The 15,270-nt window shown below is 39.1% G+C and overlaps 2 protein-coding genes across 2 annotated transcripts; both read right to left on the bottom strand.

The window, feature by feature from the left end:
* Positions 1 to 1,190: 1,190 nt before the first annotated feature.
* Positions 1,191 to 8,796, bottom strand: gid4 (GID complex subunit 4 homolog). The gene is made up of 6 exons (XM_014410467.3): positions 8,387 to 8,796; positions 7,881 to 7,940; positions 6,962 to 7,069; positions 6,306 to 6,407; positions 6,079 to 6,209; positions 1,191 to 3,054 (listed from the first exon to the last, which is right to left on the bottom strand). Exons 1-6 carry the CDS (start codon positions 8,609 to 8,611, stop codon positions 2,991 to 2,993), a joined length of 690 nt encoding a protein of 229 aa, XP_014265953.1. The 5' UTR covers positions 8,612 to 8,796; the 3' UTR covers positions 1,191 to 2,990.
* Positions 8,797 to 10,107: 1,311 nt separating this feature from the next.
* drc3 (dynein regulatory complex subunit 3) lies at positions 10,108 to 15,006 on the bottom strand. Its single transcript, XM_076883133.1, has 13 exons — positions 14,992 to 15,006; positions 14,513 to 14,717; positions 14,303 to 14,419; positions 14,025 to 14,191; positions 13,795 to 13,941; positions 13,202 to 13,321; positions 13,003 to 13,115; positions 12,723 to 12,897; positions 12,495 to 12,626; positions 12,259 to 12,329; positions 11,876 to 11,999; positions 11,418 to 11,549; positions 10,108 to 10,955 (listed from the first exon to the last, which is right to left on the bottom strand). Exons 2-13 carry the CDS (start codon positions 14,670 to 14,672, stop codon positions 10,860 to 10,862), a joined length of 1,554 nt encoding a protein of 517 aa, XP_076739248.1. The 5' UTR covers positions 14,673 to 14,717; positions 14,992 to 15,006; the 3' UTR covers positions 10,108 to 10,859.
* Positions 15,007 to 15,270: the final 264 nt, after the last annotated feature.

Raw genomic sequence — 15,270 nt, 5'->3', positions numbered from 1 at the left:
ACCGCTGGCACGTGCAAACAACCAGAGCAGTCATCCCAAAACCATTTAAGTGTATAAAAGGTGTGTGTGCATGTGTGTGTGTGTAACAAACAGATGGGACTGCAAGTGTGTGGTTATGTCAGTATACGTGTGTGTGTGTGTAATAGAAGAAGGTTGATGTATAATGCACTGAGGGTCCAGTTTCCCAAGTCCTCAACGAGTTTCCATAAACATCCAGTGCTGCTGTGTGTGAGATCAGCAAGAGCACACACACACACACACACACACACACACACACACACACACACACACACACACACACACACACACACACACACACACACAGTTGTATTTCCATGACAGTGATTTACATTCATTTCCTGGAGACTTTGTCTAATCCAAATGTAAAGCTTAATGTTAATTTTGTTTGATAATATGTTGTGTGATGTTTCGTTCTGTGTAGCACTTTTCTTTTACAAGAAGAAAAAAAGTAGAATAAATTAAACACAGAAATGATCAAAAATATTTTTTATATATTAGAGGATCAATTTGCATGATCATGAAGATAATGAAGTAGCACAAATGACACATGTGGTGTAATGAAAAGAACAACTAGTGTTTGTAATGGTAGCGTTGCTAGTTTATTTTATTAATTTACAAAAATACCTGACAATATAGAGCACCACTTCTTTTAAATCCATACAGCTTTGATTCTGATATATAAATATGGATTTATTATGCACGCCTATGAAAGTGTTTTTTTTTGTGTGAGTAATTATTGGATTTCCTGCTGTTGGTCTAAAACCAAAGACCATAAAGTATTGCTGCAAACAACTACTCATAACTAATTTCTTAAGAAAGAAACCACCATTGTTAAAGCCAGATGAGGAAGTTAGTGGGGGGGGAAATGGCATCTCTTTCCTTCTGTGGGCCGTAAATATTTCTTCCTGTCTTCTGAGGAATTTTGATCTGTGGCACGTAGGCCAACGTGGTGACAATTTTTGTTTTCTTTCTAGACTTTTATGTTCTTTGACTGTCATCAGCAGCCTGCGGATAACCCCCAAAGCAAAAATATTCATTTAGTCTCTGCCCATTTCATTCGGTTAAATGTTGTTTAAAAAAAATTAAATAAAATAAAAGCTGAAGCAGCTCAACATAGATATATTTTATTTTCTCTTAGCATTTAACACTAAAGGAAGATCAAACCAGTGAAATGTTTAACAATGCAAAACTCTTTTATTTGACCAAGTCTTGATAAATAGCTTTCTCATGGTCACTGTGATACAGAGTTAGCATTAGTGACTACTTCCTCATTCAGTTCAGGCTGAAACAGAGGTGAGACTCAAACAATGGCTAACTTTGACTTTTCAGCACTTCCAGCATGTTAGAGGGACTACAAAGTGGGACTATTGCCCAAACAGCTAAACAACAGTATTGATATCGGCTGAGATGGTCACAAGAGAAAAGCAGTTTGGTTTGTGTGGTCAGCTACTGCTAGCTGCTGTTACATGTGATTCAGAATGTACCAAGTAATTGCTGTTATTATAAAACACTCTTTAAAGAGCAGCCAACCATACAAACATGTATCAAAGTTATTTATTTCTCCTCACAGCAGAGTTAGAATACACCATCTTTCATAAAACTTAATTACAGACTCCAAAATAAACATTTCTTCTACATTGCACATTTTACAGTTTTTTGTTAATCATGTAACAAGAGTCATTAGGATAGTAATATCTGCGATCTCCTCGCTTGAGTTAAAAGACTGTAGTGTGAATAGCATTCGCACATCAACTTATACCCGAGGTCTGACCTTTAGCTTAGCCAGATAACACACAGTTTCTCTCATATTATTAAATGTTCATGATTTCAAATAAAGCAACATTAAACTAGTCACCCATCTTAAAAACAACAGGAGCTTTACAGTTAAAATTGTAAGGCAGCAGGTTTTTCCTAAAGCATCAAAGGTGGTTTTATTCTTTTTCCATCAAGCTTTCACAACCACACACAGGTGCTTTTAAACATTACAGCAACACATTATTTGATTCTCCAATTTGTTACACTGCAGTCAGAGCTCTGCGTTCATTTTCTTGTGTTCAATCTGAAGTTTTCCAAACTCTTCCCAGAAATATTTTACTTGGCACAAACCCCCCAAAAAACTTTCAATCTCAACTAGATTATGAGTCACTGGTTACAGTTGCTGTGCTTCAGGTTGATGGTTAGTATAATTAACCCCCCCCCCCTACATTTTACTCCTGATTTAAAATAAATAAATCTCCCTTAAACAGAAGTGATCTGAAAATTAAAATAAAAACTAAAATTAAGTGGTGTAAGAAATTCGACCCATTATTAATCTTTGGCTTGCATAGATAAACACTTTACAAAGTTGAGATGATTTTTCAAAAAGCTGCAGCTTTTTACAAACAAGGTTTTCACTCATTTCCAGCTCATCCATATCAGGATTACTAAAATACATATTGCCTGAACATTACAGCAGCATACCATCCCTGATCATATAGAACCTGCATAAAAGCTCTCATGCATCTCTGCTTGTTGCGCGTCTAACTCGTTAATCATCACAGGTCCTCAAAGATTTTGTATCTTTCAAATAAGATAAATATATTAAGCTTTACTCTTTTTTTCCCCAACTCTTAAAAGCAACACTTTGTCTTAACAGAAACAAATGGAGGAAATCTGTTTTGAACTACTGAGGAATTTTTTTTTTTTTTTTTTTTTACAAGTGCAGGAAAAACAAACAAAACCAGAAAACAAATTTCAATCTGCCGCAGCAACTGTGAGAAAATTCCACGTCTCACAGATCTTCCTTATGGTTCTTCATCTGTGCCTTCTTTCTAGCAGTCCAGCAGAAGAGTGTCTGACCAGCTGTGTTTTTCCTTGCCAGTGAGGAAAATGGGTCACCTCCATTCTTGGCATTAAAGGATTCTCCATCCCGTTTAAGCACAGGGCAGCATGAACCTTCTTTTGTCACTCCACATCCCTGCGCAGCCACGTCACCGAAATTCATAAATAGGCATACTGTGCTCTCGAATATGGTTCAGGCTTAAAGACTGGTACCTGCAGGAAATAAGTTGGAAAAACAAAACCAATCATGAGACATGTGTTCATGTGAAAAACTGCAAACTTAAAGTAACCGGCGCTACTTGGGTACTTTAAGACTCAGAAAACAAAGTTTTTGCAAATGGCGCAGATTCAGTTTTAATTTGAAAAAGTAAACTGGCAAAGAGAGAGACACTTCTGGAAACATTCCTGATAGGATCTCATCTGCTGCAATAATTAAGCCAAACATTGTGCACATTATACCACAATGTATCAGCGTTTAAGAATTTCGCCTGTAAAATGGCAGCTATGCCCTAAACATCAAGCATGGTTTGGGTAAAGAATCATGCAGTGATCATTGTCTGCATGTTTGACTAAATTCTTTCTAAACCTGTAGGAGGAGGAGTCATTTTTGTCAATTGTGGGTGACTGATGCCTTGGGATGGAATAAGCCCATCAGTCCTTCGGCTGACTGAGTTAATAGTACAAATGGCAATTTTTATTTATATAGCACATTTAATTCTAAGTACAGTAAATGTGCTTCACACAGAGAGATTAGAAACATTACAACTTGTGCAGGTTTTACAATGCTTTCAGGCAGTAACATGAGTGAAATGACAGCAATATGAGGCCATAACAAGTTATAGAAAAGAATACAAAGGACTGTTGAAAGCAATTTAAAACTTAAGGAAACATGAGGAAATATTATTACCTTCAGGAATTATATCAATGTTGTGTGAGTACACCTATTCAAATTGGGATGACTCCCTCTAGTGATACATAATAACCCTGATACTGTTCCAATTTATTCCCACTTTGCACCACCTCCCAATTTATATTTTTCTGCTATTATAGCCACCATATAGTCCTGGCTTATTTTCAGTAGCAAAGCATTTATTACCACTGCTACTCTTCCCCTTTACAATCCCAATACCAAAAAACTTGTACAAATGAATAAAAACAGTGATTTGTAAATTTCAGAACAAAATGTTTGAACTGCACAAGTGTAACACTTAAATACTTTAACTCATTTTGAAGTTGATGTAACAACATGTCTGAAAAGTTCATCTAAGAGAGGCAAAGTTTCCCAGAAGCAAGGATGGTTGGAGCTTAGCAATCGACAGGAAACCGCATCTAGAAACTATTGAACAAATTCAGAAAAACGTTTCATAACACAGAATTGTGAAGACTGAATATCTGATTTACAGTATCATATCAAAGACTGAGAATCTGAAGAAATCAGCACACAAGACTAAAAATCATCAATTCATTTGTTTCTGCTTCTCTAATTCAGATTCAGATTGTGTTGAAGGTCAAGGAAATTGAAATACCTTTTGAAAAATAAGAAAGCTGGTCCTTATGACAAAAAAGGAGATTGACCACCTTGTTGTTGGCAATACTCTAACAAGCCAGCATCTCTCTGGTATATGAGTGCATTAGTGCCTATAATTGGCAGCTTGTACATCTGGAACAAGCACGATCAGTAGGGATGGGTACCGGTGTCCGGTGCCATTTCTGACATAAACGGTAGTAACCAGACCGAAAAGCAGCGCACATTTCGGTGCTTTATTTCGGTGCTTTTTTTTCCTGAGCTGTGATACACTTTAGATTCTAGCCAATCATTTTACGTTTCCGAGGATAGTAGGCGGGGCCAGGTACGTACGTTCTGTTAGAGCAGAGCTACAGATTAAAAATGTCCAAGGCGAAGCGGTCAAAAGTCTGGCTGTACTTCATAGCAAAATATGCAAACTCAGCAGCCTGCAACAAGTGCTTTAAGCTGATACTGTGATACTGTCAAAGGAGGTAACACCTCAAATCTGATGAAACACCTGGCGACGCATAGCGTTTTTTTTAAAAGCCCAGAAATGCGCCGTATTTGATAGCTTGCTGCGAGACCTCACACCGAGCACATCTACTGCAGGCGGGTTGCCTGTTATGCAACATCCCCCAAAAACACGAAGAGGAGAGTCCTGGCCCCTAGCCCTGCCAGTGTAGCAGAAATGATGACGGATGATGGTGGCAGCAGCCGTTCTTCTCTGCGTGAGTAGCTAATTTACGTTGAGTAGGCTAACCACGTTATTACATTAATGCATGTAAGGTGAACTAGCAAACATCATCATAGCTACATGCGGCTGTCCTCTTGTTTGATGGCAGATACTCCCTTCACCCTGGCTAAAAAGGCTAAAATGACCAAAGAAAAAGTGGAAAACAGTTAAACATGAGAGGTTTAGGACAAAGTTTGTGTTTTTTCCATTGTTTAAGCACTGCTTCCAGCCAAGAGTGATACCATATATGCCCCATAGCTGCAGAAAAGGCTAACATTGTTATCTTTTTACAAAAAACAGCTGAACATGAGAGGTTTTTGGACCAATTTTGTGTTCTCCATTCTTTAAGCACCGGTTTGAGCACCGGCACCGTTTCAAAAGTACCGATTTGGCACCGGTATCGGCTAAAACCTAAACGATACCCATCCCTAACGATCAGTGCTAAAAGGTATATGCGGGTTTTAGAACATATCCTCTCATCCATAAGTCTTTTCTCCCCACAGGAGGCCTTCAATATTTCAGCAAGACAATGCTAAACCATATACTGCATCAATTACAGCAGCATGGCTTCATAGTTGAAGAGTCCAGGTGCTGAACTGCCTGCCTGCAGTCCAGACCTTTCACCAACTAAAAACATTTGGCACATAGTGAAACAAAACGTACAACAAAGCCAACTCGGGCAGCTACAATTCTATGAAGACGAAAGCCCAGCAGCTGAACTTGTCTGTTCCAGGTAGTTTATAGAAGATTAAGAAAATAGGAGGCTACACATTGGTAAACACAGCCCTTTCTCAACTTTTGAGACGCGTTTCTGGCGTCAAATTACAAATGAGTTAATATTTTTCTTAAAATTGTACATTTGATCGTTTTATTTGTACTACTGTGAATAAAAGTTTACGATTTGCAAAATTTTACACAACATTCCAACAAACACATGGATGCAAAGTCACGCGGCTGAGGTGCATGTGTGAAAACTGTTTTAATGATTAGTAATTACCACTCTGAGCTCCGATGATAATAGTAACCCTCAATAGTGGCTGTGGACTTCTGGAAGCAGATGTAGTAGAAACCTGCAAAGGAGGCACCACTGATATCTTTGATCGTGTGGTCTGGAACTAGAAACTGCTCCTGAATGCACAACAAGAGCGGAGGTTAAAGTCTGACCCCAAGCTGAGAACATGCACAAATTAATTTCACAGCTAAAATGAATGACAGAGTGCCAACCTTCCACCTCATGAAGATATAGTCACTGTTTTCCAGTGCATCATAGTCAAAGTCATCAGAGTTGAAGTTCCTGGCATATTTGCAAAAAGCCTTAAACTTGCTCTGGTGACAAAACAGAAGAGCAGGAAATAAATACCAACATCTGCAACAGATCTTCTGACAGTAACCATTTGGATATAAAAGAGTTGGTAAACAGGTGTCAGCAATCACATTAATTAAAGCACTGCATCATTAGTAACACCTGTGCTACTCATACTCCTTAATATCAGGTCAAAAAACAAAAAAACAAAACTGTTGTGAAATAGGCTTTGTTTGATTCCCCTACTTTATCTTCTGCCATGTAGAAGATAAAGTAGGGGATAAAGTAGTATAAGTGTTAAATAACACAATAGGTGTTATTTAACACCCATTGTTAGCTGAAAAATCAGGAATGGCGAAGCAATGACCTCCACACACAACATTAGGAAAGGCTTTCCTGAAAGACATGAGGACACAAACTGCCCTCAAACTGGTTAGATAAGGAGCTGTGGCGACTTTAACTGTGCCCTTTTGAGAAAAAGCTGTGTCATGGTATCCAGTTTTCCAAGCTAGAGAAAACTGACACATGTCCAAAAACTTAAAAATCAATGATGAAGAAAACTAAAAGCACGACTTACCCAGTGTTTTTTATCCACATCCTCATCCGCATCCCACTTTCTAGTTAAAAATGGCCTCTTCCGGCTGATCATTTCTCCAGCGAAGAACGTTGTTAGAGTCGGATACTCCTGCCAGACACAGAATGAATTAGGAGGGAAAGATAAAACGGGACTGTTCGCAACGTGATTTGGTACTCGTTTTAAAACTGCATTTATCCTGCACTGTGCAAATAGCCTATTCAAATGTCCAGATTTCCTGTGATTTACATGTTGATGGGCAGGGCTTAAGCTTCAGGATCAGCAGAATAGATGTAGTGCATTATTCCTTTTCATCTGGCTGCTTTCACAATTTCTTAAAATATGGTACTGTATAACATATAAAAATAATAAAGCAGCATTAAGAGGAATGCTCCCTTGCTTTAATTTTCTCATGGATACCAGGTGAGCTTTAATACAACTCCTTCACTCACAACCTGACTTCTCATCTTTCACTCGCTCTGCCAAAGCTGAACTTTAACCCAAGATCCCCCTGACCTTTTTGCTTCCATATGTTACATAATGTAATGGGTATACAGCTGACACTTGAGCTTAAGCATGTGTGGTTAGCCCTAAAGGCCTCACATCTAGCCAAATCTACTTTGCTTAAGTTGAATGAATGGGATTGTTCTAGGGAAAGTTTAAAAAAAAAAAAAGGAGTTGGTTGATGCAACCAAGCTGGCCATTATTTAACTAAAGTTAAACTTGGCTCTTCTTTTACTCATAAGTTGATTGATTACATTTTTAAGATTTTTTGCTTTTGAAGTGGAAACGTTGTGAACCACTGGTCTAATGTACTCTGTCACATTGCAGTCTGCTTAAAGCGAGTGGAAACCAGTCAGTGGAACGACTTCAAAAGAATAAAGGTCAGTCTTACTACTCATGATGTAGCTGGGAGACTTACCTCAGTCAGGCCATTGATTTTCAGGTAGCCACACAAATACGAGTCCTCTACAGTCACATGCTGAGAAAGACAGAACACATATTTTACTGATGGTTCCACATGACGAGCACAAAATCCTTCATGGTAACAAGAAAACTGTCTGTAAGTTGGTGGGAAAGCTCACTGAGATGGGAAATATTATATTAGCTGTGTCAACACCAGCTGCTATATTAATACTGCAATTTAGGTAGCTTTGAGGGGGGGGGGGGGGGGGGGGGGGTTAAACGCCAACTTGTCTGTGAAACATCGGTTTTTAAAGCCAAGTTGTCCCAAATTCAAACTCCAAAAGAAGACATAAGGTCATTAAGCTAGCTCAAAATTTGCTCAACATGTAGGAAAAGCAACAAAAAACAAAAAATGAGCTAATGAAGCTAACATCTGGAAAGATAGCAAGTTAGCAACTATGGATGCACAGAGTCTACTCATATGCAGACTTTGTATATAACTATACAGGACCACAAAATTACCTGCAAGACCACCTCAACGTCGTACGAGTTGCCTTTACTCTTCTGGTATCCACGAAACTGTGCGCCGCTGTACAGAAGCGAGGTGGCCACCCCCGGCTGGTGGGTGTTGATCGGGGCAGGGGGGACGAGAGAGGCCGAGGATGGGCAGGCCGATCGGATGGTGCCGCGGTACTCTGCTCGGACAGGCATGACGAGCGATAAGGTGCCACCGTCAGCAACCGTCATGAGCTTTGTCACCGGGAACACCGCAGTTGCAGAGAGAAAAAGTGGGTGCTGAGACAGGAGGGCCTGTCAGCTACGTAAATTCTCAGAGCTCCAAAACTTCGCTCAAATGAAAACCTAGTCCGAGAACTCGCTTCTGCCAAACGCCTCTTCCCTGAATTTGATTGGCTGGGAACTGGCGCGCGGCTGCTTCAGCTGGATTCTTATTGGAAAAGGCACCGAAAGTTGTTCTGGGTATTGTATTCAAATCTCACGCAGTTCAAGATTTTTTTCTTTTAACAGTAGCTTTATTTATACACTTTAACACAGACAGCGACCAACTCACGTTTGCATGATTTAGTGCTGAAGTGCTGAAATCACACATAGAATCATACAATATTTTAGAAAGTGTTGAGATCAATTAAGGTTAATTCACAGCAGTTCAATTACATAATTAGGTAAACAAAAGAGCAGAATGGTCAACGGCTCACCAATCTGGAAAAAAACAGTGTATACAAATTGTGTAACAATTTCAGTTCCATAACATGCAATTGTAAAGACTAAATATCTCTTCATCTACAGCACATAAAATCATCAAAAGATTCAGAGAAAATCTCTGCCTAAGAGACAAGGCTCAAAATCACTGCATTACACACAGGTGCTATTCCAGTGCATGGACTCAGGAACGCTTCCCAAAAAAACATAATTTGCTGTACCGTCCACAAATACAGGTTAAACATCCATGATGGAAAAAAGAAGACACGTTATTCACATACACCACCGTCTTTTCTAGACTAATGCTCATTTACAGTGCTGTGAAAAACTATTTTCCTCCTTTCTGATTTATACCAATATATTAGTTTATTCATGCCAACAGTCAAACATGGTGGTGGTAGTGTGGATGGTCTGGGGCAGCTTGTGGCCGTGATGTCTTCATCAGTACATTTGGTTCTATGTAAAAAAAATGTCCACTTGGGTGTTTCCTAAGTCAGGAATATCAGTGGATGATGTAGGGTGGTGGAAAGAAATGGGGCAGGGGTAGGGGTGGGGGTCAGGGGGATGAAAGCAAGAGATGTTTGCAAACAGTCTCTGACAAAAAAATAACATCAACAAACAAACTTGTGAATACATTACTGCATTGCACACTGACCAAAATTTTCTACGTGTGGGACTAATAAAGGTTTATCTTATCTTACATTTTTCCTCTTCCAATGCTTTCCAGGCTTCCTGTAATTTGATCTCTATATTTTCAACATTCTTTGTATTTTGCATTGCCTTTGCTGTCTCTTGCATTTTTTTCTCCTTCTTAAGTGCTTTTTGAGCTTCTAACAATGCCTTCTTTACATTTTCAGTCTCATTTCTTGCCTCCTGTTTACCCCCTTTTCTTCCTCAAGTGTTTTCTGGACATTCAATAACTCCTTCTTTAGCTGTTCAGCTTCCTTCTTTGCATTCTCCAGTTCGTTTGTTGCCTCCTGCCTTTTACTTTTCTCCTCTTCAAGCGCTTTAAGGACTTCCTGTAATTCTTTCTTGGGATTTTCCGCTTCCCGTTTTGTGTTTTGAAGTTTCTTTTTTGCCATCATTTCTTTTTTTTCTCCTCTTCAAATACTTTCTGCACTTCCAACAGTTGTTTTGTATTTTTGCTTGCTGCTTTCTCCTTTTCTTCCCTTTCTGTGCTTTCTTGACATTCAGCACTTCCCGCTTTGCACTTATAACTTTCTTCTCTTTATTTTCTATTAAATTTCTTTGACCTACGACCTCCACTTTTCACTTCTTCAAGGGCTTTTGGATTTTAAGATTCCTTGTTTACTCTCCACCGTTTTGCTTATCTTTCCTTGGTCGTTTTGGCCTTTTCACCAATAAATGAATCTTTTACAGAGAAATTCAGGGCAATTGATGTTGTCTTATCTGAATTTGTTTGTAGTGAACTGCAGTTTTCTTTGTTGTGAGCAGAGGTGGTTGTATAGATGCCTTTCCTTCCCCCAAAGGGGATTTGTGTCTCTGCCTGGAACTGAACCAGCAACCTTTCATTTGCAGAACGAGTGTGCAAGTACATCACAGAGCCACTGTGATAAATACACACACACAAAACAGAGAAATCAGAAAGGGGTTAAATACTTTTTCACAGCACAGTAGCTCATGCCCCAAGTATAGGTTCTTGCTCTGTATCTTTTTTTCTCTTTTAGCGGTAGTGTTTGAACCCTCATTTGTGAATACAACTGTATTCACTGACAGTGGTTTTTGAAGTGTTCTTGAGGCCACCAAGTGGTTTCCACTATATCAACTCCTCCAGCTGCTCCCTCAAATTATCCACATATCTGTGGATGTCTGAGATGTTCATGCGGTTCCGCTTCAGTTCCTCATCTCGTATCTGTAAAAAGCAACAAAGCCATCAAACAAATAAATAGTCTTTGATCAAAGAAATATTAAAATAGAGTGCAAAGGTCTTGAGTCCCCCTCTCATTTCTTTATATTTTGCTAAGAAAATGGGAAATGCATGCAGTGATTTATTGAAAGGCGTAAAAAACAACTGGAAAACAAAGCAGAGCCTGAAAATCAGTATTTATTATGTCCACCTTTATTCTTCAACAGTTTGAACTCTCTTAGTCGTAGTTTTCAGGAATAGTTGAAGGACATTCAAATCTCTTCTTTGGATTCTGTTCTCTCAAGAAACACTATTGGAAATCCTACAGAACTACTGCTCAAGATCACTTAAAAAATACAAAAAGATTTGGTTACTTGGAAGCAACATATAAAGAAATGACGGTAAGTACAAGATTTATATGTCGACTTTACATTAGACCGTTTGTTTAGTGTAATTTCAGTTCTCTACCCCCTTAATGAGGGCCTCCTTCCAGGCACTGATGCCTGTAGTCAGCTGAGTCTCTCGGTCATTGATCTTCAGGAGGTGGTTATTGTGGGCTGTGGCCAGTGCATCTATCACTGCATCTCTGTCTTCAAACAGCTAAAATATAAAACATAGGAGTGACAGAATGAGGCCTTGATACTGTTAGCGCACCATGTTTTAAACTCACCTGAAGAAATATATTATACTTGATCTGGAATTGAAAAAAATATAATGCAGTTTTTGTATTTTCTTTGATTCTTTTTCTTTTTTCACTCTTTGAAAACTACACGCAATGATCTGCACCCTCTATTCATGCACAGTTATCTGTTAGATTAACAAAGACCAGAACAGAGACAGAAACTTGCAGGGGTTTTTTTTTCAGCCATATATTTGTAACCATATATTTTGTAATACCAGTTTGGCTTATAAAGGACGACACTGACCATTATAACATCATCTGGCAAGTCCTCCTTCCGGGCGTCTCTGGCCACTGTCTGCAAGATTTTAGCAGCAACTATTTGCATCTTCTGATAATAGTCATCTTCAAGATCTCGACAGTGGGAGAACGTATTGTTTTGTTAAAGAAATCACTCACACAGGAAAACATCTGTTTGATTAAACCCCATTAAACCCTCATTTGTGCTACGACACTCTGGTGAGTTGATGAACCACTTTCTTCTGCTTATCCAGTTTAAGGTTGCAGGGACAGGTCACCAGTGAGTTGGAGTGCTCATGACTATATAATTACTAGCATACAGTAATGAGTGTTTTTAGAATGTTTTTGAGGCAGTTCTGTTATTTTCCTGTAAAAAAAAAAAAAGGATATATCCCCTGTGCGATTTCACTGAAGTGTCTAACCATGTCTGAGATTCTGCTCTCAAAAGTTTTGATCTTCTCCTAAAATGACCAAGCAGCATCACTTTGATTAAATGTGAAACACAGACATACAGTCTCATGACATATCAAGTATTTTAACATAATTTATAAAATAAGAAATTTCATGAGATTTCATTGAGATATTTTACAAATTATACAAGTGTACAAACTCTAGCATACACTAACCTCCATCTCGCTGACCAGCTGAAACTCCAGTGTCATGAGGTTTTTACAGAGCCGGTTAATTTCACCATTGCAGTGGTCAATCTTGACTTTGCGTACCTCTGGGTCTGATAACTGCTGCAACTCTTCTGTCCGCTTTAAAGGAGAAAACACAAAATATCATCTCATGCTGAGTCACTGCATTCATGTAAATCACTGTGCACACGGAAAAGGCGATTGCTCCCTGCTTGCCTCTTTGTGTTCATGATTAAACTTTGCTAACATCTGCGACGCCTTCTCCTGGCAGTCTGTCACAGCCTTTTCTTGGCAACTGAAGAAAGACTTCACCTCTGTCTCCCTTCGTTTGTGCTCAGCCAAGCCCCTTTCAAATAACTGTGTACACAGCTCCCCCATTTGGTGCTCAAATGTAAGTGCAAGGTCAAGGAACCAAAAGGAATGATTGGTTTAGCCTGTACTATGACAATAATAACAATGCACGCATGGATCAGGAAACCAGGATGATAAAAGATATCTTTGAATCAGAGAATCCACTCCTGGTGCACAGTGCAGTGTTTGTGCTTTTGGATCATCTTTAAACATGGTCTTAAACAGAGAAGAGCCATTAAGGAACTCCACAAAGGCATCCTTCACAAAAAACAACAAAAAAGAAAACATAAGTGTCAGACTGTATGTATACAAATCAACAGATGAGTCACAAAAAAAGATAGTACTCGGTGTAATTTTAGCTCAGCTTCGTGTCTTTGTCGAGCCTCATCAGCCTGGTGTAGCTCCAGCTCTTCAAGTCTCATTTTCTCAAGGACATAGTGATATTTGATAGATGCTTCCTTTCTCTGTATGTACACAGAAATAAAATTTTGTTACTCTGCATCAACCAGCAATTCATAAATGCACATGAGGATGACTTTCAAACAAGCTTGGGTACAGTCAGCTTTACTGTTACATCTGTCTCCCTCTCATTCACACACATACTCTGTTTTGCTTCTGCTGACCTTCCTTCTTCGCTCTAGCACACCTCCATTTCTCCAGACTCTCTTCCACCTGCTCGCTACTCTCACTACGGATCCCATTTTCATCTGCAAACATCGTAGTCAACCTGTCCATCACCACTGCAAACAAAAAGGGGCTCAGGTGTAATCCTATCCCCATCTTGAACTAATGTGTCACTCCTTCTGCACACCTCACCACTGTCTCACTGTCCTCATACATGTCCTAGGCTTGGGTATACTCATACTCTGTAAATGTGTATGTAAATGCTACTTTAAAGGTAAGCGCAGAACAAAATGTAGATTGGGTTTGCACTTACTGTCTTCTGGTCAAGTATTCTGGAGTCTAGGAACATCAGCTTTGGAAAGTAGGCAGCGATGAAAAATCTGTAATCACCCTCGTTTAGGAAAGGATTTCCAAACAGGTTGAACGCTGCCAGGTTCTTGAACTTCCTGAGGTAGAGCACCTTTGAAATGCATTAGGTTAATTAAACAGTATCACATGAATGTTTCCCCATACTTGCATGGCAAATGCAGAAACGTTTCTTACATTATCCAACTGCCCAATTAGGTTGTTTGAAATGAAGAAGTGAGTTAGGTTCTCAAGTGTGTCCATATTTTCAATGACAGAGATTTTGTTGTTGGATAGATTCAGCACTTCAAGCTTCTGCACACACTCCAGACCCTCTATTTTCTCAATCTGGTTGAATGACAGATCTGAGGGACACATTCGAAATGACTCTCATCATTACCAGTAGATTCTGAGCTGATATAAGATGGCAGTGCCTACACATCATTTGGTCAACAAGAACAAACTTTGTATCTTACTAAGCCACGTCAGATTAATCAGATGGTCCAGTCCCTGGATCTTTTCTATAGCATTGTTATTTAACTCAAGTTTGGACAAAGATGAGAAGTCCCATAAGTGATCAATCCTCAGGATGTCTGAAAATGTATAAAAAAGCATCCTCTCACTCAAACAAAATCAGCATGCTAAACATTGCTACATTCCTCATCACCTTCATGATTTCCCCTTACTTTTGTACTCCAGTCTTAATTTCTGGACTTCATTAAAGTGGATTTGGCTCGCATCTGGAAAACGCAGGATGTGATCTGGTTTAAACTGTTCATGCACAGCATGCTGCAGGATCTCTTTGTCCATCGACGTGGGCTCAGAGATAATATATTCCGAGCTCATGCTGCTGTTTTGTGACCGGAGACAGACTTGGCATCACTTTACACTCTGATAAAAAAAGAAAAAAGAAAAATATGTCATTAAAAACAAACAAAACTTAAGAAACCAGGGAGGGGGTAAATGCTTTTTCACATCATTGTATGCAAATTTGAGGATATTGCTCTGAATATACTGCCAAACACCGTCATTGGCTCTCTAAGAAATAAATAAATGAATTTAGCCAAAGCCAAACCTAACTACTGCTGTTTTTGTCACCGTAAAACGCTTAAAAATACAGAAAACCAGCTGGTGTTATCGATAAATTCAGTATGCCGCTACTTACCCCTGTTGTTTACGCTCAGTTACATAGCAACAGGTTCATTTTAAGCTGCATTCAAGTACTTGATCCCGTTGAAAAAGGCATCAACCTGAGACAAGACTCTGTAAGAGTTTTGCTTTAACCATAAATTCTGTCTTTTAAGTCTGAGGTTATCTTGTAATGTACATGTATGTCTTATATTCATAAAAGCACCACAAGTCGAAATTGTGTTTAGTTGGGATCACACATTTTGTGAATTTTTTTGGGGGGTAGGTAGCTTTTTCAAGATATGAGCTATTTATA

This window comes from Maylandia zebra, linkage group LG4 (assembly GCF_041146795.1).
Source record: "Maylandia zebra isolate NMK-2024a linkage group LG4, Mzebra_GT3a, whole genome shotgun sequence".
Lineage (NCBI taxonomy): Eukaryota > Metazoa > Chordata > Actinopteri > Cichliformes > Cichlidae > Maylandia > Maylandia zebra.
Note: the sequence above shows the minus strand (reverse complement) of the source record. Positions and strands in the feature narration are given on the sequence as shown.